Source organism: Astatotilapia calliptera, chromosome 15, assembly GCF_964374335.1.
Source record: "Astatotilapia calliptera chromosome 15, fAstCal68.1, whole genome shotgun sequence".
In the NCBI taxonomy this organism is placed as follows: domain Eukaryota; kingdom Metazoa; phylum Chordata; class Actinopteri; order Cichliformes; family Cichlidae; genus Astatotilapia; species Astatotilapia calliptera.
The window spans coordinates 23,235,185-23,259,927 of NC_137436.1; the positions used below are offsets into that span (position 1 = coordinate 23,235,185).

The 24,743-nt window shown below is 42.1% G+C and overlaps 1 protein-coding gene across 2 annotated transcripts; it reads right to left on the minus strand.

Moving 5' to 3' along the window:
- Positions 1–129: 129 nt before the first annotated feature.
- LOC113007040 (uncharacterized) lies at positions 130–20,437 on the minus strand. 2 transcript variants are annotated; one of them, XM_026143365.2, is made up of 12 exons: positions 20,220–20,437; positions 19,470–19,651; positions 19,210–19,311; positions 19,104–19,132; positions 11,492–11,539; positions 9,681–9,989; positions 8,957–9,238; positions 8,705–8,818; positions 2,228–2,256; positions 1,993–2,034; positions 692–763; positions 130–412 (listed from the first exon to the last, which is right to left on the minus strand). In XM_026143365.2, the coding sequence occupies exons 6-12, from the start codon at positions 9,931–9,933 to the stop codon at positions 326–328; spliced, it is 879 nt and encodes a 292-aa protein (XP_025999150.2). In that variant the 5' UTR covers positions 9,934–9,989; positions 11,492–11,539; positions 19,104–19,132; positions 19,210–19,311; positions 19,470–19,651; positions 20,220–20,437; the 3' UTR covers positions 130–325. The 2 variants fall into 2 exon arrangements, with proteins under 2 accessions (XP_025999150.2, XP_080145808.1); XM_080289682.1 differs by lacking the exons at positions 11,492–11,539; positions 19,104–19,132; positions 19,210–19,311; positions 19,470–19,651; positions 20,220–20,437 and adding an exon at positions 10,337–11,044.
- Positions 20,438–24,743: the final 4,306 nt, after the last annotated feature.

A 24,743-nucleotide genomic window follows, 5' to 3' on the forward strand; every position in this document is an offset into this window, starting at 1 on the left:
AATCAAGAACAAGTCAACCAAGCTCAAACACCTAGGTCAAATACCCAGGACCATGAGGAGAACAATTTAATTTATGGATGACTTAAACTAAAAAATTAAATAACATGTCAAAAACACTCACACACACAATTATACAAAAACAACTTTTTACTTCTTTAGTTGGATGAACTCATGTATTTTACGGTAATGCTGCCATATTTCATGTTTGTATGTATTTGAAGCTGACAAAGATGTAGGGTTATGTTTATCTCTGACAACAGCAAGCTTAAATAAAAGCAGTGACATTATGAGATGTTTTATTTCCTCTGATTTATTTTTGGTAAGTTTAGCTGATGATACTGTAGAAGCCGCTGGGGTCACTTTCTACCTTTGTCTTCACTGCAGAATAAGTCACCGCTTCCTCCTTTTTAACCTGTATAACAGAAAATTAAAGGATTTAAATAATTCAGACCATAACAAACACTAGAGAGTAGAGTCAAAGGAGCTTGCAAAGATGACCTGGATGACTGAGAACCTTCACAGACACTAGAGAGTAGATTTTTTTTTTTTTTTTTGCTTTTTTTGTTTCTCAAAAAATTCACTGATTCAAATCAAATGGGTTAATGAATAAAACATGAATCTACAACTGTTATATAGCCCAAAAGTAATTTTAAAATGGAATATAAGTAAAAAACAAAAAAACAATAGTTACAGTTTTCCTCAGTGAGGCATTTTGATCAGTGTGGTCAATAGTAGCATAGGTGATGCTGCTCTCTGGCTCATCCTGAAAGCAAACACAGTGGTTCAAAAAGCAAAGACATGAATGAAAACTACTTTAGGTTCTATTTCAGACACATGATGATCAAACATAGTCTCAAAAACTAAATGTTAACTTTCAAATAAAGACTTGATTTTGGCTTTACTCTTATTTTAGTAAAATTCTGTATAAAAGGGTGAAACTAACCAAAAAACCCTTTTAAAACGTCCACTAAAACCAGTGAAGTCAGAGAAGAGGAATTACAAGCAGGCTGAGGTTATTATGCCATTGTGCCAAAAAAAAGTAATTGTTGTTCCTCAGTTACTCATTGCATCTCAAACCAGCTTTAAACTGCTGCAAAGTGCACCTGTCCACTTAGTCACAGGTATGTATTTTTTCCCCTCTCTATACATACAGACTTTAAATAACAGATGGATGTAGTGTCCTGGTTTTAATAATTTAATATAATGAAGACAGTACCAAGAGAGGATGCTTTAAATGCATGTGATTATGCATAGCAGATGTTGACAGATGTTTGATATATCTGCCACTGTCGATTTGACTTTTGCACACATTACATATCGCTTTGGTTTCACCTACAGTACTGATTGTAAAATGTTTCCACAAATGCATAAAATTCGACACAACTACACAAGCATTGTTCTAACCTTTTAACCGAACGTTAACGTTACTCTGTCAACAGCCTATTTGTAAATGACCGAGCTAACAGAGCTATGTAAACAGAACGAAGACTGCAGTCGTCAGTAATGCAGCGTAATGGAATAGTCTCCCGATCTTCGCGAAAGTTATAAACAGCGTCCGGAACCCAGTTAAGGTACAAAAAAATCTATTCAACAAGAATAGTGATGCAGTTCAGTCTTTTTTCGCTCAGCCGAACTGTCTCTGTAGTTGTGTGGAGCAGCCTGTGTCAGTCACCTCTTTCACACGTCACTCACTCATCCAGTCATGCACAGCGGTTTCATAAGGAAACTCAGCTTTTTGATATAAAGTTTTTCTTGTTCCCGAATACAAATATATTTTTAAAGTATTTGTTCGAAATAAGTATTCGTAAAAAAACACGTTATTTGTGCCTCTCCGAATACCGTATTCGGGTTCAGCATACACAGTAATCTGATGAATCCAGGTTTAACTGGAATACTTTAGACAGCAAATTAAGCCAATGAATTATATAAATGATAATTTAATTTATTACTATGTTCATTACTATATTTATTATAGATACATGAACTATTTACCGAGATCAGCTGGCCCAAGACTCCTTGAAGTATTTCCTCATTCTAAACAAGAAAAGGGAAGAACACATTGTCATCATATACTGTGGCACGGTCAGCATGTTGCAATTTTCCGAGTGATCAGTGGCAATAATGTGCAAGAAAAAAGTTCATTTGTAAAGGTTATATTAATATTAAACAAAGGTATTTCTGTTATATGTGAAAACATATCATATATAGTGTGTATCAATATACTTACATGTTTGGGTTGGGTGGGTTTTTGAATGTCTGGAAGAAAAAGTAGAATCAATAATCACAATGTAGAGTGTGACCAGGAGATATTTTATTTTGTATTCTTATGATCACAGTTATAATCAGAAGTATCAATCATTAATCAGTTACCATTGTTGAACCAGTTGACAGAATAATCTTTGAACCATATCTAGGTTAACATTAATCTACACAGATTATCAGTACTCTAATCAGTCTATTGTTGTTCTGTACTATTCATGTTATTTGCTTAAAGCTGTTTCACAGTTCTGTAATCACTCAGAAGCCTGTGGGGCCTGCTGGACCCTGCCTTGGTTCTATGTTCCGTTCTGCACGTACACAGGCCTGGAAAGTACATGCACGCTCTTATACAACACATGAATGTGTACACACACACTTAGTAATAATAGGAGGGTCATCTGAGGACAGTTTTCTGATAGATACACTTTCACAAAATGCACAATGTAATACACACTTGTTTTTCTCTAACAACTAGCAGTTGATGTCCATATTAGGTAAACTCTCTGAACAGGCCCAAACTGTTATCATTTCCAGTAAGGTCTGACTGTGTGACGTCATCATAGCTTATATAAGGAGGGGGAGCGGTCCACTCTTTGGAGATCTGTGGCTGTACGCTTGTCTTCCCATGCTTCTGTCTTAGAAGTGTGCAATAAAATCACTATGTTTGTCACCTACACGGACTCGGCTGTTTTTCCGTCTTACCCAAACCGAACCAGACATAACAACTTGGTGCCGAAACTCCGGTTGGAGAGGAGGGGAGCTTGCAGCTATCGTGTGGGTGACAAACAGGGGCGGAGGCCAGCAGCCTGTCTGAGTGACGCCAGGCGTCATAAGAAAAGGTGAGTGCCACCTGTTGATTTTTATCCAAAGGCGCTATATTGGAAGTTAAAACTAAATTTAATTAAATAATATTCACTCAGTCTGGGCTTCTGGCGTTGGTCCATAGTGATCTTGACTAATTAGTTGTAAAATAGGGCATAGTAGTCTGACTAAATTCATTGTTGTTCATTTTGGGGGTGAATTTTGAGTTAAGAAGTTATGTGTTTAAGTTAATACGGTTTAAGGTGTGTGGAAATAAATAAATACGGTTTAAGAGGTTAAATGTGGGTTGACTGGGAATGCCAGCCAGTCAATCGGTAGTGTAGGGTTAATTTGGTTTTAATAGGGTAGCAGAGACGGTCTCGGGCTTCAGATAATTGACAGGGGGGGCTCAGAGCTCACCGTGAGGCTTTTAAACAGGTAAATTCGTTTAGGACTGAGAAGCTAGGCTCTCTAGGAATGCAGTTGTTCAGCGTTTTGGCAGACGCCACATGCAACGGACGCGTTGTATGTTTAAGCTCGGTTGGCCTACCGAGGGAATTTTGGGACGCCCTTAATGGCCAGGTAATCTATGAGTGATTGCCTTCTACTGCATTGATTGATTAAGAAGGTTAGACCTGGCTGCCTCCTATTTAAACGTCAGGAGCTTGTGAACTTTAAGTATAGCCAAAAGCGTGAGCCAGGATTTCATTGCCTTTCACGCAGCTGGTGGAGTTCCAGGTGTCCGGGCGGGGAAGCAGTTTTGTTTGTTTGTTTTTGTTTTTTCTGAAAGCCGAAGCTGACCTGGACTCCTACCCTCCCCTCTACCATCGACCATCTTTGACCCTTTGACCCCTGAAGGCCACAGCAGCTGGACTCACAACAACAATTTGAGGATGTCAACAGTGCTGCAAAAGAGCGATCTCATGCAGCAGAGACGGAGAACACTAAACCTAAAGCCCGTTTCACTACACGGGGGAAATTCCCAGGCTGCGTCAGCTGACAGAGCTGTGACGAGACGCGCATTAAGCCCGGAGGAAGAGGGACGGTGAGCAAAAGAATGCTGACCTCTGAGAAGAGCCGAACGGAAGAGCTGCAGAAGGCCGTGGAGCAGAGTAAGGACAACATAAACAGACTCCAATCTGACGTGGAAGGAAAGACTCTGAGGTGTTTGCCCTCAGTAAGAGCTCAAGGCATCAGAACAGAAATTGAGCATGGCTCCGGAGGAGCTGGCTGCTAGTTGAACTCATCAGTCAGACTTGGAGTTTCACGTACAGGACTTGTAATCAGGCGCAAGCTTGCTGGAGCAGGAGGTCGTCAGACTTGACGCAAAGCTCCAACAGCAGGAGTAAACCATGAAAGACCATACAGAAGCAAAAGGGTCAAGTTACAAGGAGAAGATGCAGGCAGCTGCAACAGCGGATGAAAACAGACCCAAAGAGGAGGGGAGGACCCTAGGCCATGCGTCAGGCCGCTGGTTTACCTAAACTACAGAACAGGAAGGTGATGAACACAAACATACACCAACACACGAATACACACTTCTGCATGCGCCTACTTAGAATGAAGGGAAACACACACATGAACACTTATGCACTTGTTGAGGGAGTAAAAACTGATACATACCCATGCACTAAAATCAAAATGTTGATTTAATTTACTAAGAAGTGACACACAATGCTCCAGCTGCTGCAATGAAGAATGCTTTACTGACAAAGGCTCAATGCTGCACACGACAACGTCAAATACAGAATTTGCTATAATAATAAGCCCAGAGGGCATTTGTGTGGTCTGGGGAGCAGAGTCCGGAGCGGTTTGGTTATGAAAACGATGCCCGTGCGAGATATCTGGGGCTTAAGGCCTCGACTTAATTGTTTACTGTACACTAAAAAGAAAAGAAAACCCTCTGAGCAGTGGTGCAGAGTGAAAACGAGGAATTAACAGTGTGAGTTTTATTTCAGAGCGCCACGTCATTGTGATGGAGATTTAATAAAGGAGGAACACACGGACAAAGAAGAAGAGAAGGGGGGACAGCCCTTGAGCACGATTGCCTGAGGCATTAAAGTTCTGTACTAAATTCGGGTTTCCAGTGGGAAAAAAGTCACGCAGTGCCAGTAGTAGAGCTAGGTTGAGTGATGATTCTAAATTACTGTAAGGAAATCATCGTACACCCGTTCCAGGTTCATGATAACGGGGATCTAGACTTTGTTGAACCCTAGGCAATTTGAACAGGTAAAATTCGAGTGACCAAGTAGTAGTTGAATAAAAGTCATTGAATAAGTGTTGAAATAAACTGGCAGAATTAAGAGAATTAAAACATTTCAAGAGCTCAACTTACTTAATGGTTCAATTTTGTTTCACGAACGCAAAACATATAGGTTTATGAATATGAAAAGGTTGCAGTGGTGTTGATTTGACTCTGTGTAGGTTTAGGTTTGGTATTTTTATTGATGGGAGGAATATTCAGTGACAAGTCCTAAGACCCGGGCGTCTGCATTTTGTTTTTGTTATTTTTCATTTTATTTTGTTTTATATTTTGAACAGTGCACTGATTTTTGTTTGTGAATCTTTTCTTTAAGCAGATCTGCACAACGGAAATTACAAGCATTACACGTCGGCGAGAAAATTGTTGTAAGTGAGTTTCTCCGCATTGAAATGGGTTCTGGAGGAAACACTTGTGGGGACAATTAGAAACGAGAGTCCCTGTTTGAAAAAAGGATTCAGCGAGGTAATCCAAATTCAAGTTCTTGTTTTCTTTTTGAGATGACGTCATTTTGCTGAGTGTGGAAACTAAATGCGACGACAGGTTTCACTATCAGCAAAGAAAGAAAGAAAGAATGGATGAATGGATGAAAGACTGGAAATAAAAACAAACGGACTGACTGGTAAAAGATGACCAGACTTGACCATGACTCAAGGTTAACCACCTCCACCTAGATAGGATAAAAGGGTGGATGAATTTATGTGTGTTTCTTTTTTTTTACAGGAGTAGAAGGATGACAAAATATTCGAGGATGAGTGAACCTGTAAATGCCATTTTTGTGTCTTGTGTTGTTTACAGAGGTAACTGCGCAGCGTAACCATTTACATTTTCTTCCCTACAGGGTTACAGTTTTAATGTTTTTCTATTACAGGATTTCTGGGCGGATGTGTGAAGAAACGGTGTTTATGGGTTAGGAGTGGGGGATGCTATTACACTGTATTCTGGTGAGAGTGTTGGGGGAGACACACCCTGTCTTGAAAACTGTGATTCTTTTACAGGAAATGTTTTATAGCACCTATGGAATGAGGATGCCTGACTACGGTCAATGTGCTGCTAATGTTTGCTTTGCTTTGGTGAGAAGGGTGCAGTAGAAAACAGACAAGTGACATGAAAACAAGTAATAATAACAAATAACAAATTTGGGGACAGTTTGACCTAGAGCCCACTAGCTGGCCATTAGGGGCTCTCTCTCTTGGAATAACATTGCCCAAAGGGTGAATAAAGCAAATTCCGGCAATAATAGTGATTTAATGATTGGAGAAACCTGAACATGATACTTGTCTGTTGTGCTGAACCGTTTATTACTCTTATGATTTGCAGGTGGTTGTAAATAAGCTGTTTACTTTAACAGGTTTGCTTTTTAGCTGAATTGCAAAATACAACTAGAACGATTGATTGAGACTAATCGCTACTAACCTGAAACTGAGGAGGTTCTATATAAGGAGGAATTAAAACAGGTATAAAATGCATCTGATCTTTAATTGCAGGTGGGACCATGAAGATTTTTTGGTACAGATTGCAAGTTGTTGCTCATTATTGAAGTGTGCTCATAAAGGTAAAAGCTATATAGGGGGTATATCATTTGGTCTGTGTTTTAATAATTTAGGTATGGCAAAATTAAAGGTTTCTAGACAATTTAGGGAACGAGTGAGAAGCATAATTAGATGATCAGAAACTGAGTATTACACTCAAGTTAGAATTAAGAATGCCCAATTTGTTTGAGGTCTGTTGTTCATTTTTATACACACCTTGCAAATGTGCTTATAAGGAGCTGGCACTTAGTCTGTGAAGGTCAAAAGCTTCATCCGACAACGGATCGGATTGATATATTGGTGCTATTGACTTCACGTGCAGAGGGTTGAAAGCATGCACGCTTACACACATAAGCATGGCATAGGATTGGAATAAACAAAGTCAACAACATTAGGTTAGGTGAGCCAGCGCAGGAGAGGTGTTGGTTTTCTGTCTCTTGCAGACAAGGGAGCAGACACCAGACGGGGACACGGAGATATGGGGACCCTTCACAGCAACTGGGGTCAAGTGTCATGGCCTTGGGGCTCCTTGAGAAGATGGATCCCATAATCACAGCGATAACCAGGAAGGGGTTGGCGAAATCTAGGAACACCAGAGACCGACGTGGTTCGAGAGGCTTTTGGCAAAAAGGGGGACACGGCGGTCACAACGGACACCAAACACACAGATCTGTGTAGCGACTGAGGGGTGGTCTAACCCCGGAAGTCGAAGAAAGAAGAATCCGAGGGCGTTTCGTCACTCCAAGAGGAGGTGGTAAAGGGGCCTGAAGCGTGTCAGCCTGAAACTCGAGTCCGAAGCTTAAAGAACAGCTGGGTTGTGGGAAAATTGGAAAACAACGGAGGCGTTGGGATTGATAAGTGTCATAACGTGTTTGTTTGGTTTGGAAATAAATCCTGGTGTGAGTTGGGCTGGCAAGCCAGCCCAAAGAGGAGGAATGTGACCAGGAGATATTTTATTTTGTATTCTTATGATCACAGTTATAATCAGAAGTATCAATCATTAATCAGTTACCATTGTTGAACCAGTTGACAGAATAATCTTTGAACCATATCTAGGTTAACATTAATCTACACAGATTATCAGTACTCTAATCAGTCTATTGTTGTTCTGTACTATTCATGTTATTTGCTTAAAGCTGTTTCACAGTTCTGTAATCACTCAGAAGCCTGTGGGGCCTGCTGGACCCTGCCTTGGTTCTATGTTCCGTTCTGCACGTACACAGGCCTGGAAAGTACATGCACGCTCTTATACAACACATGAATGTGTACACACACACTTAGTAATAATAGGAGGGTCATCTGAGGACAGTTTTCTGATAGATACACTTTCACAAAATGCACAATGTAATACACACTTGTTTTTCTCTAACAACTAGCAGTTGATGTCCATATTAGGTAAACTCTCTGAACAGGCCCAAACTGTTATCATTTCCAGTAAGGTCTGACTGTGTGACGTCATCATAGCTTATATAAGGAGGGGGAGCGGTCCACTCTTTGGAGATCTGTGGCTGTACGCTTGTCTTCCCATGCTTCTGTCTTAGAAGTGTGCAATAAAATCACTATGTTTGTCACCTACACGGACTCGGCTGTTTTTCCGTCTTACCCAAACCGAACCAGACATAACAAGAGCTTCTTAAATCAATTTTCCAGTGCAAAGTATATTAGACTGAAGTAACCGCAGTGAAAATGTAGCATTTTCACAAGTTAACATTAAGCTGCAATTATTGCAGATTGCTCAAAATGGGACAGAGCTCTTGTAATAATATATAATAGTAATAATAATATTAGATGAACTAGATGATAAGTAGATGACCCAAGAATGACCACATTTATATGTACTATAATTACTAACCCTCTGTCACTTTAGCACGCCTCCTGTATTTGATGAAAACAGCAGCGATGACGGCAACCACCAGCACCAGCATCACAGCACCAATGATGATGAAAGCCTTGTTTGGGGTGGAATCTGTCAGAGGATTCAAAGTAGTCAGCATTAAAAGTCTTTCAAAAGTCATTAAAAAGTATGTAATTCACTTTTTTAAAAGTGACTCACTCTTATATCCCATCTTATCTTAATTTACTTTTCTTATTGATGTTATCCTACCTATGAGGACAGGTGTGTAGTGAGCTTCTATCTTCACAGTATTGTTATCTTCAAACTGGCAGGTGTATCTTTTCTTGTTGCCACTCTGAAGCTTCACAGTCAGAAGAGAAACACACGTGTGTCCAGTGTTCTTGACATCTCTGTCCCACAGCACACTTCCTGTCTCATCCACCCAACGCATACTGTTTTCTTTACAAGGAGAGGGATAGTATCTAAACAGAGAGCACTCTAACGTGACGTTTCCATCGTCCTTTGGATCAGTGTCTGATGGAAATGCTGAAACTGAGCAGAGAACACGAGTGAAAACAGTTATGCAAGTTCAAAACATCTGGATTATCTTCCTAAATGTGAGAAACCTTATGAGACATTACAAATAAGTTCTATTTTTCTCCTGGTATTTTAATAGCTTAAATAAGTGATTATCTAATAGTAGTTTTACTAATTTAGAATATAAAATTTGAAATGAATACATAAGCCATGGCCAGATTTACTGCTCTCATCCAATGAAATAAAAACTCTTTTCATTTAAGGACCTGTCTCCATGTTTCAACACGAGAATTTTAATTCCCCAAGAAGGTGATACATTCAATTACATGACACGTGTAGAGGGAAATCAATGCTGTATAATAGTAAGTGTGGTGATAATGGGTGTGTTTAATGCTTAATGTACGGTGTCATTCACAGATATGGATATATGGAAGTCCATGGAAGTCTAAATACTCACTGGTCAAAATATTTAGGTCCACAGTTGTGTCCTGATCAGCGTTCCCCTCAGGCCGACAGAAGTATTGACCGGCATCCTCTGCAGTGATGTTGTTAATACTCAGTGAACAGTTACTGTGCAGACTCAGTCTGTCAGCTTGAGCTGAGTTCTTCTCAACAATTCCATTATGAACCATATTTATTGTCTGAGACTCATGTTTGCTGTAAGCCCAGATAACCATGGAGCATGTATCAGGCACATTGTCACAGGGCATAATGACATCATTTCCAGGTGTTAGATACAAGACGTGTTTGGTTTCACTGACCCCCACTGCAAAGAAAAGAGCACATTCAGAAAAATGTGTATATAGCACACATGGTCATCTTCAAACAAAAAAATGAATAAACTGAGTGCAAGAGGTTTGTCCCCCCCCCCCCCCTTTTTTTCTTTTTAGAATCATTCAATGTCCAAAGATTTCTTTGTATTATACTGAAATGGCTTTGGATTTGTCAGAAGATCACAAATCAAGTTTAAATTTGTTTCCAAACTGAACTCACGCTCATGCCACAATTCTGTCTTCCGAAATATTGACTAATTTTAACAAGTAACAAAAAAAACTTGTATGAAGCTATCAAAGTGGTTATCAAAGTAAGCAATAAAAATAAAGGAGGCTTTACCTTCACACTGAAGCACAAGAATTAGAATAAATGTAAGCAGGACCATTCTGTGCCGTTCTGTCAGCGCGCAAACGTTATGAGGCTTTTCTCTGCCGATGGTCTGTCTGATGCTTCCATTTCCTCTTTGACATCATCACAAACCACCAACATTATTTTAAAAGAACTTGGATTATGTAACATCTGTGCCTGCAAACACAGCTTAAAAAAAATTCACCTTAATTAGATGGATGAAAACCGTACTGGTTTGGCCTGATCGCTGCAATGATCGCTGAAACATTTTTTTTTCATACATCTCTTTTCCTTGTACTATTGTAGCCAATAAAGCACTTGGAGACTAGAGTAAAACTCCACACTGAATTTGCATATCTTAGGTTAATTAATTTTTTAAAATAATCCTGGCCATGATGACATGTGGATAGCAAGATCCTATCGTCCCATGGTTTTTCCTCACCAAATTTACAGGTGTATCTATTATCGTGTCCATTCTGATGCTTCACAGTCAGAAAAGAAAGAAGGCTACAGAACTACAGGGCTGATGAAATTTCCCCTGTGTGTGTGTGTGTGTGTGTGTGTGTGTGGGGGGGGGGGGGGGGGGCATTATTTTAGTGGTGAACTTATTTAGGTTGTGACCGTCCAAAACAGGGTCCACAGTCCAAAGCAGGACTTCAGAAGCAGTGCAGGACACAGTCGCTGCTTACTTTTAAACAAAGAGTATGGTAATAATACAACAAAGTGTATGGTCGGTGAGTGACTGGCTGATTGAACACAGGTGGAGAGGTAAACTTTCAAATGAAATGCAAGAGAACAACAGATTACAAAATAGGAAAGTGAGAACTTCCTTGTTTTGAAGCATATTATTTGCAGTAAGTGCAACACAAATTCGACTGAAAATGACGAAACCTGATTTCAGGACATTGCTCATATAAGCAATGTTTTGTTACGCAAGCAATATTGTTATACGTAGTTTGGTCAATATTCAAAAAGATGTCATGAGATTATGAAGCATTAAAAAAAAAACTTATGGGGAAAGTGAAAGATATTATTTTTTTAAATAGAAAAATCTAATTAAAAACAAAGATTCATTTTTGTTCTGGTTAACAGAAGGTGGTGCTCTGACGTTCAGTCCAGTTCACGATCAGCTGTCCTGTTTCTCACATTTTCATAGTTCACTGTGTCATCATCACGGTCACCAACATAATGTACCTGCGAAAAACAACACAGGTAAATCATCAAGGGAAACTCATTGAGATCAAAATTTAATTATATTTAAAATAAAATACTAGGTCATCTAAAAGGTATCCTTAGCTAGTTTAAATTAGCTAGCAATGATCACACTGGTGGAGACTGAGGGTAGCACATTTACATAATTTCACAGTACTACTAGTACTAGTACTACTGCCATCGTTAAGCAATTTTCACACAAATGTCAGATAATTTTGGGAGACTCAGGTTAAGATGTCCTCCATAACAGGTGTAGTACACAGGAGGAAATAGTTGTCTTAGGTTTTTGGAAAATCTTTTTTAGCCCAGCTAAAGAGTGCAGGAAACAGAGCACTTGACCTTTGAGGTGCATGCACCAGATGCTTAGCTGCAGTATCTGCATGTCTGCTCACAGTATGAGATTGTTTTTGAATGGAGACAGTAATGCTTTACATACAACTGTTAGTTTTTTTTTACTTTACTTACTAATGGCTATTTCACTATCACTTAAAGATTTAAATTAACTGTGAGCATTTCTGAAGTCTTAAAAACATGTTCTGCTGCCACTGAAGAAAAATAATTATGGCAACCAAAAATGAGGTCATAGTGTTTCCTGCCATTTACAGCAGAAAGAAAAAAATCTCCCAAAGAGCTGAGAAATAAGTGTGTGACAGGGACACAACGATCAGTTGAGATCAGTTGGGTCACAGACTGGTCTCAGCAGATTGTTGCCCCTCCCTGAGACTGGTTCTGTCTGAGGCTTCTTCCTCTTGAAAGGGAGTTTTTCCTTCCCACTGTAGCCAAGCGCGTTTTTCAAAGAGGTTGTTTGATCATTGGGGTTTTCTCTCTAGTTGTTGTAGGGTCTTTACCTTTGAATACAAACCATCTTGAGGTGATTGCCGTTGTGATTTTACGATATTTAAATTAGATTGAATATGATTTTTTTTTATTTGTTTACTTGTTTATTTGTTTATCTGTTTGTTTCTGGTGCATAATGGAAAAAAAAAAAGTACACAACGCTCTAGACTTATTTGGGGCAACAAGATAATAAAAAAAAACTACCCAGTAATCCTATAAACATTTGCGATCAAGCATCATGGCAGATTAAATTGTAAACATACAGATTATGTTTTTCTGTGCCATTTAAAGTCTTTATATTAGAAATGGTAAAAATGGTAAATGGCCTATATTTATATAGCGCTTTACTAGTCTGTTACGAACTTGTATGTCCGTGTGTTTGTTTGTGCAGGTGCTGTGTTTTTGTCTATGTTAATTTAGCTGTGCCAGGGCCCTGTTCCGATTGGTGCGTGGACTTACTGCCCCGGCGTGATTGGATCCAGCTGGAGGACCCGCCCAATAAAAGGCGGCTGGAGTGCTACAGCGGGAGAGGCCCTCGCGTTTCTCCTCATCACCCAGCAGTAGTCCTGTGGTAGCCGCTGGCTGCAGTATACGTGCGAAAGTTGTGGAAGTGGAGTGGGTAGGGGTGAGCTGCCATTTCTTTTGATCACCCGTTTTCTCCTGTTTTGAGTTAGTTAAGGAGGTCAGACTCTGTCTTTATTTTTGACTTTATTTTGGTAAGGTCAGGGGTGCGGGATTTGTGTAGGTTTGTTTTGTTTATTGTTTTGGCCTTGGCTCACCCTGAAGTGTTGACACTCCCGTTTTGGTTCTCTTTATTCACCTTGTAAATAAATCACTTCACATCTAACGGATTTGTTGCGTGTGACTGCTTGGGTCTTGGGGAGGGAAGCGAGTGCCTCGCTCATGTTATGGCCTGGCCCTAGACGGGTCGTAACATGAATTGGGGGCTCGTCCTCTGCCTTTTTCTGTGGGTTTTTGCGTGTGTTTGGTCTGTTGGCGGTTTTCTTGGGTGTGGGGGTGGTAGGTGTGTGGAATTATGGAGTTTTCTTTGGATGATTTTGTTACTTCGCCTTCGTGGGATAGAATTGTGAAGTGCAGGAAGGCGGATTTGCTTATCATTGCTAGTTGTTATGATGTTCAAGTGTCCTATGGTGCCCGCAAAGCGGTGGTTAGGGACGCTTTGTGTGCAGAGTTGGTGGAGCGAGGCGTTCTTCCTGCCCCGCAGGCAGCTGTAGAGCAGCCTGATGGCGGGGGTGTGAAGGTGGCTCCGGAGGCTGAGCCGGGGTCGGATGCCAAAGGGCCTGTTAACGTGCTACCAGCCGAGGCGGACTCTGATGCGGCTGAGGCGGGCTCTGACACAGCCGAGGCGGACTCTGATGCTGCTGGGGCGAAGCCTGAAGCAGCTGGGTCTGGTACGGCCGGGGAACCCCTGGCGGGGCGGTCTACGGAAGATCTCCGTTTGACCCTCCGTATTAGGGAGGTGGAAGCCCGTGCTAAAGAGCTTGAGGTACAAGCAATGCACCTCCGTGTCAGAGCTTTGGAGCTGGAGCGAAAGCCCTCCACATCTGCCTCTAGTCATCCTAGTACGTCCACCGCGGTCCCGACAGGTTTTGACATCACCAAACACGTTAAACTGGTTCCCCCGTTTCGTGAGGCCGAAGTGGATTCCTATTTTAACGCTTTTGAGCGTATAGCGGCCGCGTTAAGTTGGCCGAAGGAATTTTGGCCGCTGCTGTTACAATGCAAATTGGTTGGCAAAGCCCAGGAGGTGTGTACCAGTTTATCAATTGAGGATAGCCTGGATTATGACGTCATGAAGAAGACTGTGTTGCAGGCATATGAGCTCGTCCCAGAAGCCTACCGTCAAAAATTTAGGAAGTGTGAAAAAACCGCCAATCAGACATTTGTGGAGTTTGCCCGTGAGAAAAGTCGCCTGTTTGAACGATGGTTGCAGGCCAGTAAAGTAAAGGATCTCGAGGGGCTGAAAGAGCTTCTTTTGTTAGAGGAATTCAAAAAATGTTTGCCGGACCAAGTAGTTATTTATCTGAATGAGCAAAAGGTGACCTCACTTGCTAAAGCAGCAGTGATGGCTGATGAGTTTACTCTCACCCACAAAACTATATTTTCGGCCGCTGTCTCACAGAATATTAGGGTGGGACAGGAAAGGAAGATAAAGTCACCAAAGATAGGACTGAAAGATAGACAGGAGGATGGTGTTAATCGCGACTGTTTTTATTGTCGCGGACCCGGACATCTGATCGCTGTCTGTCCTGCGCTCCGGAGGAAAGAGCAGCGCAAAGGCTCTAAAAATCCAGCGGGCGTAGGTCTCATCAAAGTTGTCCCTTTGCCTAAATCGCATTCCACTCTCACCCGTGATTTGCACCATGTGGATGCAGAAATAGAGCCACGTTTTAAACCGTTCATCACGAAAGGCTTTGTTTCTGTGACGGGAGAAGAGGGGGACAAAGTGCCTGTTACTATTCTTCGGGACACAGGTGCGCATCAGTCGTTTATGTTGGATAGTGTACTACCATTGTCAGATAAAACTGCTTGTGATTCAGATGTGTTGGTTTGGGGAATTAAGATGAGCGTTCTTCGGGCGCCGTTACACAAAGTCCATTTACATTCGCCCGTGAAAACGGGGCATGTCAAAGTTGCGGTGAGTTCCCAGTTGCCGATTAAAGGGGTTTCGTTTATTTTAGGAAATGACTTGGCTGGGGGAACAGTTTTCCCACCGCCTGAAGTGGTGGAAACGCCTATTTCTTCTGTCACTGAGGTTGCCGCCCCTTTGTTAAATGTGTTTCCTGTTTGTGCAATCACTCGTGCGCAGTCACGCAAATTTGATGACGTTGTGGATGTTGCTGACACGTTTATGGCGACGCCAGATGGGAGAATATCTCCCAGCCGTGAGAGTGACAGAACAAAAAGCGATGTGATGAAACTGATGCCAGAGCTGGATGAGAAATTGAATAGGGATGCATTGATAACCGCTCAGCAGAATGACTCATCACTGGCTCCCTGTTTTCTATCTGCAGCTAAGAGTGCAGGAAGGGAATCACCCACTTCTTATTTTTTGCGAGATGGAGTTCTTATGAGGAGGTGGTCCTCTGACCGGTGTGGTTTGCCTGGTGCTACGCAGGTGGTGGTGCCGAAGCCACATCGAGGGCAGGTGCTTAGCTTAGCGCATGATGCCAGCATGGCTGGACATCTTGGGGTGAACAAAACATATCATCGGGTGTTGCGCAACTTCTTTTGGCCAGGGTTGAAAGCTGATGTGGTGGCATATTGCCGTACCTGTACCACATGTCAGATGGCGGGGAAACCTAACAGACCCATTCCACCTGCTCCGTTACATCCTATTCCAGTAATAGGTGAGCCGTTTGAAAAAGTAATATTGGATTGTGTGGGTCCCCTGCCAAAAACCAAATCCGGACACCAATACATACTTACAATAATGTGTTCAGCAACAAGGTACCCAGAGGCAATTCCACTACGCACGCTGAAAGCAAAACCGGTGCTAAAAGCACTACTTAAATTTTTCTCTACTTTCGGGCTTCCAAAGGTTGTTCAAACAGACCAAGGAACGAATTTCACCTCAAAAATGTTTGCACAGGTCGTGGAGGAGTTGCACATAAATCATGTAAAATCCAGTCCATACCACCCAGAAAGTCAAGGTGCTCTGGAGAGATTCCATCAAACCCTCAAAGCTATGCTGCGCAAGTTCTGAGCAGAGTCGGATAGAGAATGGGATGAGGGTCTGCCGTTATTGTTGTTTGCAGTCAGAGAAGTCACTCAGGAATCCTTGGGATTCAGTCCGATGGATCTGGTGTTTGGACACGTGGTCCGCGGTCCCCTCCGCCTTCTGAAGGAGAGGTGGTTGTCAGAAACTTCTGAAACTCAGCATAATGTTCTGGATTATGTTAGCGGACTTCGGGAAAAGCTTCACCTTGCATGTCAGTTAGCTCGAGAGAATCTGTCACATACGCAAGCTAAAATGAAAACTCGCTATGATAAAAAAGCTGTTTGCAGAAGTTTTCAGCCGGGAGAGAAAGTGTTGGTGTTGTTGCCTGTGGTAGGGTCCAGCTTATCAGCTCAGTTCGCTGGCCCATATGTGGTGGAACAAAAACTCAGTGACAACAACTATGTGATCCAGACCCCAGACCGCCGGAGAAAGTCTAGGGTTTGTCATATTAATCTGTTAAAATCGTTTCACTCGAGGAGTCCTTCGGGTGCGCCGTCTCCAGTGTGCGCCGCTAGTACTGTTTCTCCCTATGAACCCTCTGATGACGGGCTACTCCAGAAAAGTGAAGCGCTGGGTAGCGGCCGGTTGAAAAATTCGGAGATCTTAAATGATTTAGACACATATTTAGTCCACCTGTCTGAACCCGCTCGAGCTGACATCACTGAGCTGATAGAAAACAACTTATCACTTTTTTCTGATCACCCTCGTCAAACTGCGGTTCTGTGCCACGATATTGATGTGGAAGGACATAAACCGATTAAGCAACATGCTTACCGAGTGAACCCAGTGAAAAGGGCGATAATGCAGAAGGAAGTTGACTATCTCTTAGAACACGGTTTAGCCTTTCCGAGCGCCAGCGCATGGAGTTCACCGTGTGTGCTAGTACCAAAACCTGACAACACTCCTCGGTTTTGTAATGATTACAGGAAAGTTAACGCTGTTACCAAACCTGATTCATTTCCTCTTCCTAGAATGGAGGATTGTATTGATAGAGTGGGATCGGCATCGTTTGTAACCAAACTTGATTTGTTAAAAGGTTACTGGCAAGTACCTTTAACTCCCCGAGCCTCTGAAATATCTGCTTTTGTTACACCGGACCATTTTCTCCAGTATACGGTTATGCCGTTTGGGTTGCGTAATGCACCCGCTACATTCCAGCGCCTTATGGCCAAAGTACTGGCGGGCGTGAATAACTGCGATGCCTACCTGGACGATGTTGTCATTTACTCATCCACCTGGTCTGACCACTTACAAACACTCTCTCTTGTTTTCAGCCGTTTTCAGGAGGCCTCGCTTACGTTGAACCTAGCCAAATGTGAATTTGGCAGAGCCACCATCACATATCTGGGAAAACAGGTGGGTCAGGGACAGATACTGCCGGTGACCGCGAAAATACAGGCGATCGTTGAGTTTCCAGTCCCACAAACGAGAAGGGCGCTGCGCCGATTTCTAGGAATGTGTGGTTATTATAGAGGGTTTTGTAAGAACTTTGCCACTGTCGTCGTTCCTCTCACCGATTTGATCAGTCCGATGAAGCCTTTTGTGTGGACGCCTGTTTGTCAGACTGCTTTCGAGTCTGCGAAAGCATTACTGTGCAGTTCCCCTGTTCTTACGGCCCCGAATTTCATGTCCCCTTTCAAGCTCGAGGTTGACGCTAGTGCGGTTGGTGCAGGAGCTGTCCTTATGCAGGAAGACCATTGCGGCGTGGATCGCCCAATTTGTTACTTTTCAAAAAAATGCAACAAACATCAGATGAACTACAGTACCATTGAAAAGGAAGCCCTTGCCTTGTTGTTAGCCCTACAGCATTTCGAGGTGTATATCGGATCCAGCTCTATCCCTGTTCAAGTGTTCACTGACCATAACCCATTGGTTTTTCTCTCCCAGATGCAGAACTCAAATCAGAGACTTATGCGTTGGTCCCTTCTCTTGCAAGACTTCAACCTGCAGATTAGGCATAAGAAAGGGACGGAAAATGTCATCGCGGACGCCCTGTCGAGAGCAATTTTGTAGTCTAGGATTAAACACTAGAAGGATTGTTTAATTCTTATGGAAGGGGGTGTTACGAACTTGTATGTCCGTGTGTTTGTTTGTGCAGGTGCTGTGTTTTTGTCTATGTTAATTTAGCTGTGCCAGGGCCCTGTTCCGATTGGTGCGTGGACTTACTGCCCCGGCGTGATTGGATCCAGCTGGAGGACCCGCCCAATAAAAGGCGGCTGGAGTGCTACAGCGGGAGAGGCCCTCGCGTTTCTCCTCATCACCCAGCAGTAGTCCTGTGGTAGCCGCTGGCTGCAGTATACGTGCGAAAGTTGTGGAAGTGGAGTGGGTAGGGGTGAGCTGCCATTTCTTTTGATCACCCGTTTTCTCCTGTTTTGAGTTAGTTAAGGAGGTCAGACTCTGTCTTTATTTTTGACTTTGTTTTGGTAAGGTCAGGGGTGCGGGATTTGTGTAGGTTTGTTTTGTTTATTGTTTTGGCCTTGGCTCACCCTGAAGTGTTGACACTCCCGTTTTGGTTCTCTTTATTCACCTTGTAAATAAATCACTTCACATCTAACGGATTTGTTGCGTGTGACTGCTTGGGTCTTGGGGAGGGAAGCGAGTGCCTCGCTCATGTTATGGCCTGGCCCTAGACGGGTCGTAACAAGTCCCTAAGGACCCCAAGGCGCTTTACACATCCAGTCATCCACCCATTCACACACACATTCACACACTGGTGATGGCAAGCTACATTGTAGCCACAGCCACCCTGTGGCGCACTGACATAGGCGAGGCTGCCGGACACTGGCGCCACCGGGCCCTCTGACCACCACCAGTAGCCAACGGGTGAAATGTCTTGCCCAAGGACACAACGACCGAGACTGTCCAAGCTGGGGCTCGAACCGGCAACCTTCCGATTACAAGGTGAACTCCCAACTCGTGAGCCACAGAAAGCCTGTGTGTTTAAAATTCAGGTTTTTTTTAACTCACATTCGTGTCTTCAGGTGGCTTTTTCCTTCCTAAAACAAGAGCACTGAATAAATTCAAAGGTCTTTTTGTTGGTAATCTGTCTCATTACTGATCTGAATTGTCTCACCTTTGTGTCTGATCACAAGAACCGTGATTACAATCATCACTGTGAGTCCTACAAAGCGAAGAGCCCACGTGATGTAGTTCAGAGGAGACCGATCTGGGGTACCTAGAGAACACACAGTTCAAAATATTTCTTTATAAATTTGATATCTTTTAGTCAAAGTATTTAAATAACTTTAACTGCTGTAAAAATCCAAATTATTATTTATACTAGGAGTTCAAATGTCATGGGTCAAACTGATCTAATTGTTATACAAATCCTACCTATGAGGACAGGTGTGTAGTGAGCTTCTATCTTCACAGTATTGTTATCTTCAAACTGGCAGGTGTATCTTTTCTTGTTGCCACTCTGAAGCTTCACAGTCAGAAGAGAAACACACGTGTGTCCAGTGTTCTTCACATCTCTGTCCCACAGCACACTTCCTGTCTCATCCACCCAACGCATACTGTTTTGTTTGCAAGGAGGGAGAGTACAGCAGAGATAGAAGTAACGCATTATTGTAATCTGATTACTTTTTTCAAGTAACTTGACCAACACTGATTAGGACCCAAGATGCAGGCTTCTGCTTCTGATGCAAGATTCATTTTTATGGTGAGGGTAGAAACAGCAGTGGTGATAGCATGTGCAGAACGTAGCCTGGCTAAATTAACCAGCCCAGAACACAGATTATCTTTGGGGTTCTTTTAATCTGAATGATAAAGTAAGCGCTGGAAATAAAAAGGTTGTAAAAATAAATGCATTTATTTCTTATCCAGTAACAGCTTTGTGCACTGGTAACCCACTGCTACTGCAGGTTATTTTCTCAACTTTGTCAGCATCTGTAACTCAAAGATGTCTAGCGTCAATGTGTGACTGATATAAACCCATCCAGAAACAAAATCTCAGCAGTGCAAAAATAATTGTAGTGGCTTCTCCTGCTGAAAGACAGAGCCAAGATTAAACAGTTAACAAAGGTACATTTTCCCTCTTACCCACGGAGATATTATAATACAAGTGTGAACTCAAATACATACAGTGCATTAATCCAGTAGAAAAACGGAATACAGATCCCTCTGAGATGAATGGTTGAAGTCGGTTGCAGACACTTCTGGTGCTTTAACTGTTCCACACTTTGCGTTTCAAACAGATCACGCAGCGAAAAACCGTCGTGATTACATTGTGGGCATTGCACACCCACATTACACCAATGCAAGCTAGCACTTCCGTGAATGTCTCTGTTAGGGTTGCCAACCGTCCCTTAAAATACGGAATCGTCCCGTATTTAGAAAAAAAAGTACACGTCCCGTATTGAGCTAATAAGGGACGCACTTTGTCCCGTAATACAGTGAGAATCAAAAGTAGTCTATAACTTTTAATGGAATTAACGCTTTGTTTGAAAACATAATTCCCAGCCTCTCTCCTGCTTTGTGACCAATGAGCTGACAGCACACTTATGACAATTCGAGTATGACAATTCAGATTACCGCTCATCTCATTGGTCGAGGAAAGGTCGCTTGCGGAGAAAATACCGGAAGACAACAGGTGACCACAACAAGAAGCATGGCCAACAGGGAAACAAACGCCGACACTGCGGTGCAAGTCTCGGACGACAGTACACCTAAAGCTGGGCAGACACTGTGCGATTTTTTCAGTCGCGATATTCAGCTCCTGCTCAAACTGCACGATTGACTCGCAGGGGTTAGAAGTTCATAGGTCACGATGCAGGTCTCACACTATACCGCCCGATGCTCTGATGCGACCTGAGAGCTCACCCTGTGCGTCCATAAAATGAAGGTTATAACAGAAAATCTGTCGCTCGCTCTCTCTGTCTTTCACTCACACAGACACACCACCACCATCAACTTTGCTAAATTGCTAATGAAAAACATTGATCAGGCAGCTGTGATTGAGCAACAGTGTAAATCCAACTATTTTCACGGTTGTTGTGGTCGTGATCATTTTGTGATGCCACATCAAAAAGGCTCGGATGAGCTTTCCAAAGTTCTACAAGTTGTGCCTCCATCGCTTGTGTCCAGATCACACGCTGCACTGCCGAGCTGCGCCGTCTTTTTCACCGACGTTTACGTGTTTGCGCGTGAGCAGTGTGAGCGGCTGTGGTGAGATCCTCACGAGCGATTGATGATCGGGAGCTGGTCGTGAGGTGTTAATCACTTCTCGTTACCCCACGTATACTACACGACGCACGATGAAGGCCAAAATCGGTCCGATCACTCAAAAATCGGCTCAAAATGGGCCAAAAATCGCACAGTGTGAGCCCAGCATTAGAGCAGCAATGTTTGTTCCCCTCAGAGAAAGGGAAGAATGGGAAAAGGAAAACACCTGGCTGGAAAAAGTTAATATGGGCATGTGCAGTGAATATCAGCGCTATGTGGCCAGAAGTGTGATAATATAATTTATTTTGTGTAATAAACAACTGCAAGGATAGATGATTACAACAAATAGATGACTAATACATAAAAGTAATACATAGGTGAATAATGATGAGTTAAGATGCATAATCATGGGAACAAGCGGGTTTACAAACAGGAGCAGCTAATTAGCATTAGAAAAGCTGAAATAATACCTCAACTGAAGCCAATTGTACTAAATGCACTAAATGTGCACTGTTACAAGAATGTTTTTCTTTCTATTATTTTCTATTATTTTAAGTTAAGCAGGACAGAGTGCTTTTAAAGAAAGATTTACTTATATTCTCAAAAGTTAAGCATGACAGGCTTCTGTTTAAGAAAGAGACCTGTTTTACTGTGTTAATGTTGTCATTTTGAGCTAAAAATAAATGGCTAAATGATCACTTGTTTCACATGTGTTCATATCACAAAGAATAGAATATGCATCTGCTTAAATCAACTTCAAGTCAAAGGGTTAAAAAAAATAATTTCACACACAAAAAAAGAGCTAGAAAATTCACCACACTGGGAAGGGTGAAGACAACTGGGTTGCCCGGCCCTGGCCACGAGGTGTCCCTTATTTATTTTTCAGGGAGTTGGCAACCCTAGTCTCTGTAGATCCCCATCATCATCTCTTGCGCTCTCAGAGGTACCCCAAAAGAAACAGCGCCATCCAGTGGCATGTCCCATAATACTGACCTTCCACCTGGCTACACTAAGATAACCTAAACTGGAAAAACTAACAAAAACATACCAGAAACCTTTAAACAGAGACGCAGGGAGACTTGGGGAAACAACACAGACGGACCAGCAATGAGCACAAGATGACACACACTGAATACACAGATGGGAACATGAGGGAATGAGGAACAGGTGGCAACACAGCTAGAACTGATTGGGCACAAAGAGACAAGGAAGCAAAGCAGAATGCACTAACGTAAGACACAGACTTTCAAAGTAAAACAGGAAATACACAGAGAGGCAGACTGGAGGGGGAGAGAGAACACTGAGGAGCACGAGGGAGAGCACAGACATGATGGGTTGGGGAAACATGGAATAAAACACAAGGAGGGAAAATAAGGCACCAGAACTCCAATACACAGAGGGAGACACAGGGGGTAAAGACACAAGGGGAAATCCAATCAACTAAACCGAACAACAAAGAATAACTCCTTAGAATGACAAATGATCTTAGCATGATACAGAAACGCAACAAAACTGAGAGTGCTAGGTCAAAATGACCCAGGACCCCAACATACTCATTGCCATTCATTTACCATGTTACCTGAAGTGTTTCACCCACAAGGTCAATCTTATGTCACAGTAGATGCTAAATCAGCTATGGGGACAGTGCGGTGTATAACTGGCTTTTCAATAGAAGCCCAGGGGCAAGTAAAACAAACAAAAGAAAAAACAGGTCTTGGTTAATTTAACCTGGTAGAGTTTCTAAAAGTCTGTAAAATACATGCCACAAAAGAAGGACAAGAAGGCCAAATTATACATACTTACTCCTTGTATAGCCCCTTTTTATCTTTTGTCTGACAGAAAACGTCTTCATTTATACCTTTATAAGCTTTCTTCTGATTGGCTGCTCCTCATCAACACATGTACCAAAAGTTGAACGAACAACTGTTGTCACATCCAGAGCTGTGTGCCTGAGGTGAGCTTTGCACATACTCATTATTTCAAACTCTGGGCTGCAATTAAATACATATACAGGATAAGACACAAGGAAAGGCAAAATATGCTGAGAACTCTGTTATTCTCTGTATTAAATTAGATTAAAGTTCTTCCCTGGAAATGCAATACGCCAAACGCATGCATATGCATTTGATAAATTTAATTAATAAATTATCTAAAAAGAAGAGAAAAAAAACACACTAGTGGCACTATAGGTCAGAGCAATGCTTCAGTGATCCTTTGGGATTACTGGTGTTATGTGGGCCACTGATTTATTCATCATCCTTTTATTGTCTTCTTGTCATCTCATTAACCAGCTCTGTTGGTTGCAGAATACTCGTCCACGTATATAAAGCCAGAGAAGTCAGAGCGTGGAAGTTTGCAGCTGACATCTTGTTCCCTTTCTCTTCCTCCCTCACCACGGGTATTACCTTTTTGTTTTATTTGTGTATTTTAATTACAAGTTAATCACAATCTAGTTTTGTTTTTTTTTTTCCATTAGTTTAGCTAGAAACCTGATTTTGTTGACTGTCTCCCTCCTGTCTCTTTTGGCCCTTTGGGCCATGAATTTAGCAGCTATAACAGTTGTTTAACTCATTCACTGCCAGCCATTGGCAGTGAATGAGTTAAACCCATTGACTCATTCACTGCAATTGACGGCTATAGACGTCAATGGCAGTGAATGAGTTAATAGACTCTTTTTTTAGAAGAAAAAAAAACGTGTGAATGGTTGTCTGTCTCTCTGTGTTAGCCCTGTGACAGACTGGTGACCTCTCTAGAGTATACCCGGCCTCTTGCCCTATTGCAGCTGGCACAGGCTTCTGGTGCCCCTGTGACCCTGAATTGGATGAGCAGAAGAGAATAGATGGAATTCTGAACGTTTAAATCTGATCTATTTAAAAAGTCAAAGGTTATTCTTAGTAATAAATGGCCTTCAACTAGACTGTTTAGTTCAGCAGTGTAGTTTGCAGCAAATTAAGTCCAAGGAAAAAATGCAGGTTCTGCCTTACATGTATGTCATTTAAGCTTGTTGGAGTGAAAATGCTTTAATGACACAAAAAGCATCTGACTATATTTTATTTGTGTTATTGGTGGAAAAAACGATTTAGCTGGCCAATGATGTGTTTACGTTTTTAAAAGTTTTTTTTTTTAAGTTATTTAAAATTTGACTTGCACCTAGTTTTACTCAAATTAGAGACACATGGTTTTTCAGTGACCATGTGTGCATATGTGTTGATCACTTGTCAACACATATGCACAAGCAGGATCCTGAGGTCTTAACTGTGAGATGGAAATTTCAGAAAGTTTGGTTTCAGAAAAGCTGATCAGGGCATAATTAATGAAAAAAGACTTCCAATATCACTGTTCACCATGAAAAAGGAGTATAAAAAGCACCAAGCCCCCATTTTTTTATCCTGTTGACTGTAGAATACAAATACATATCTCACTGTGAGCAACAAAAATTGCCCT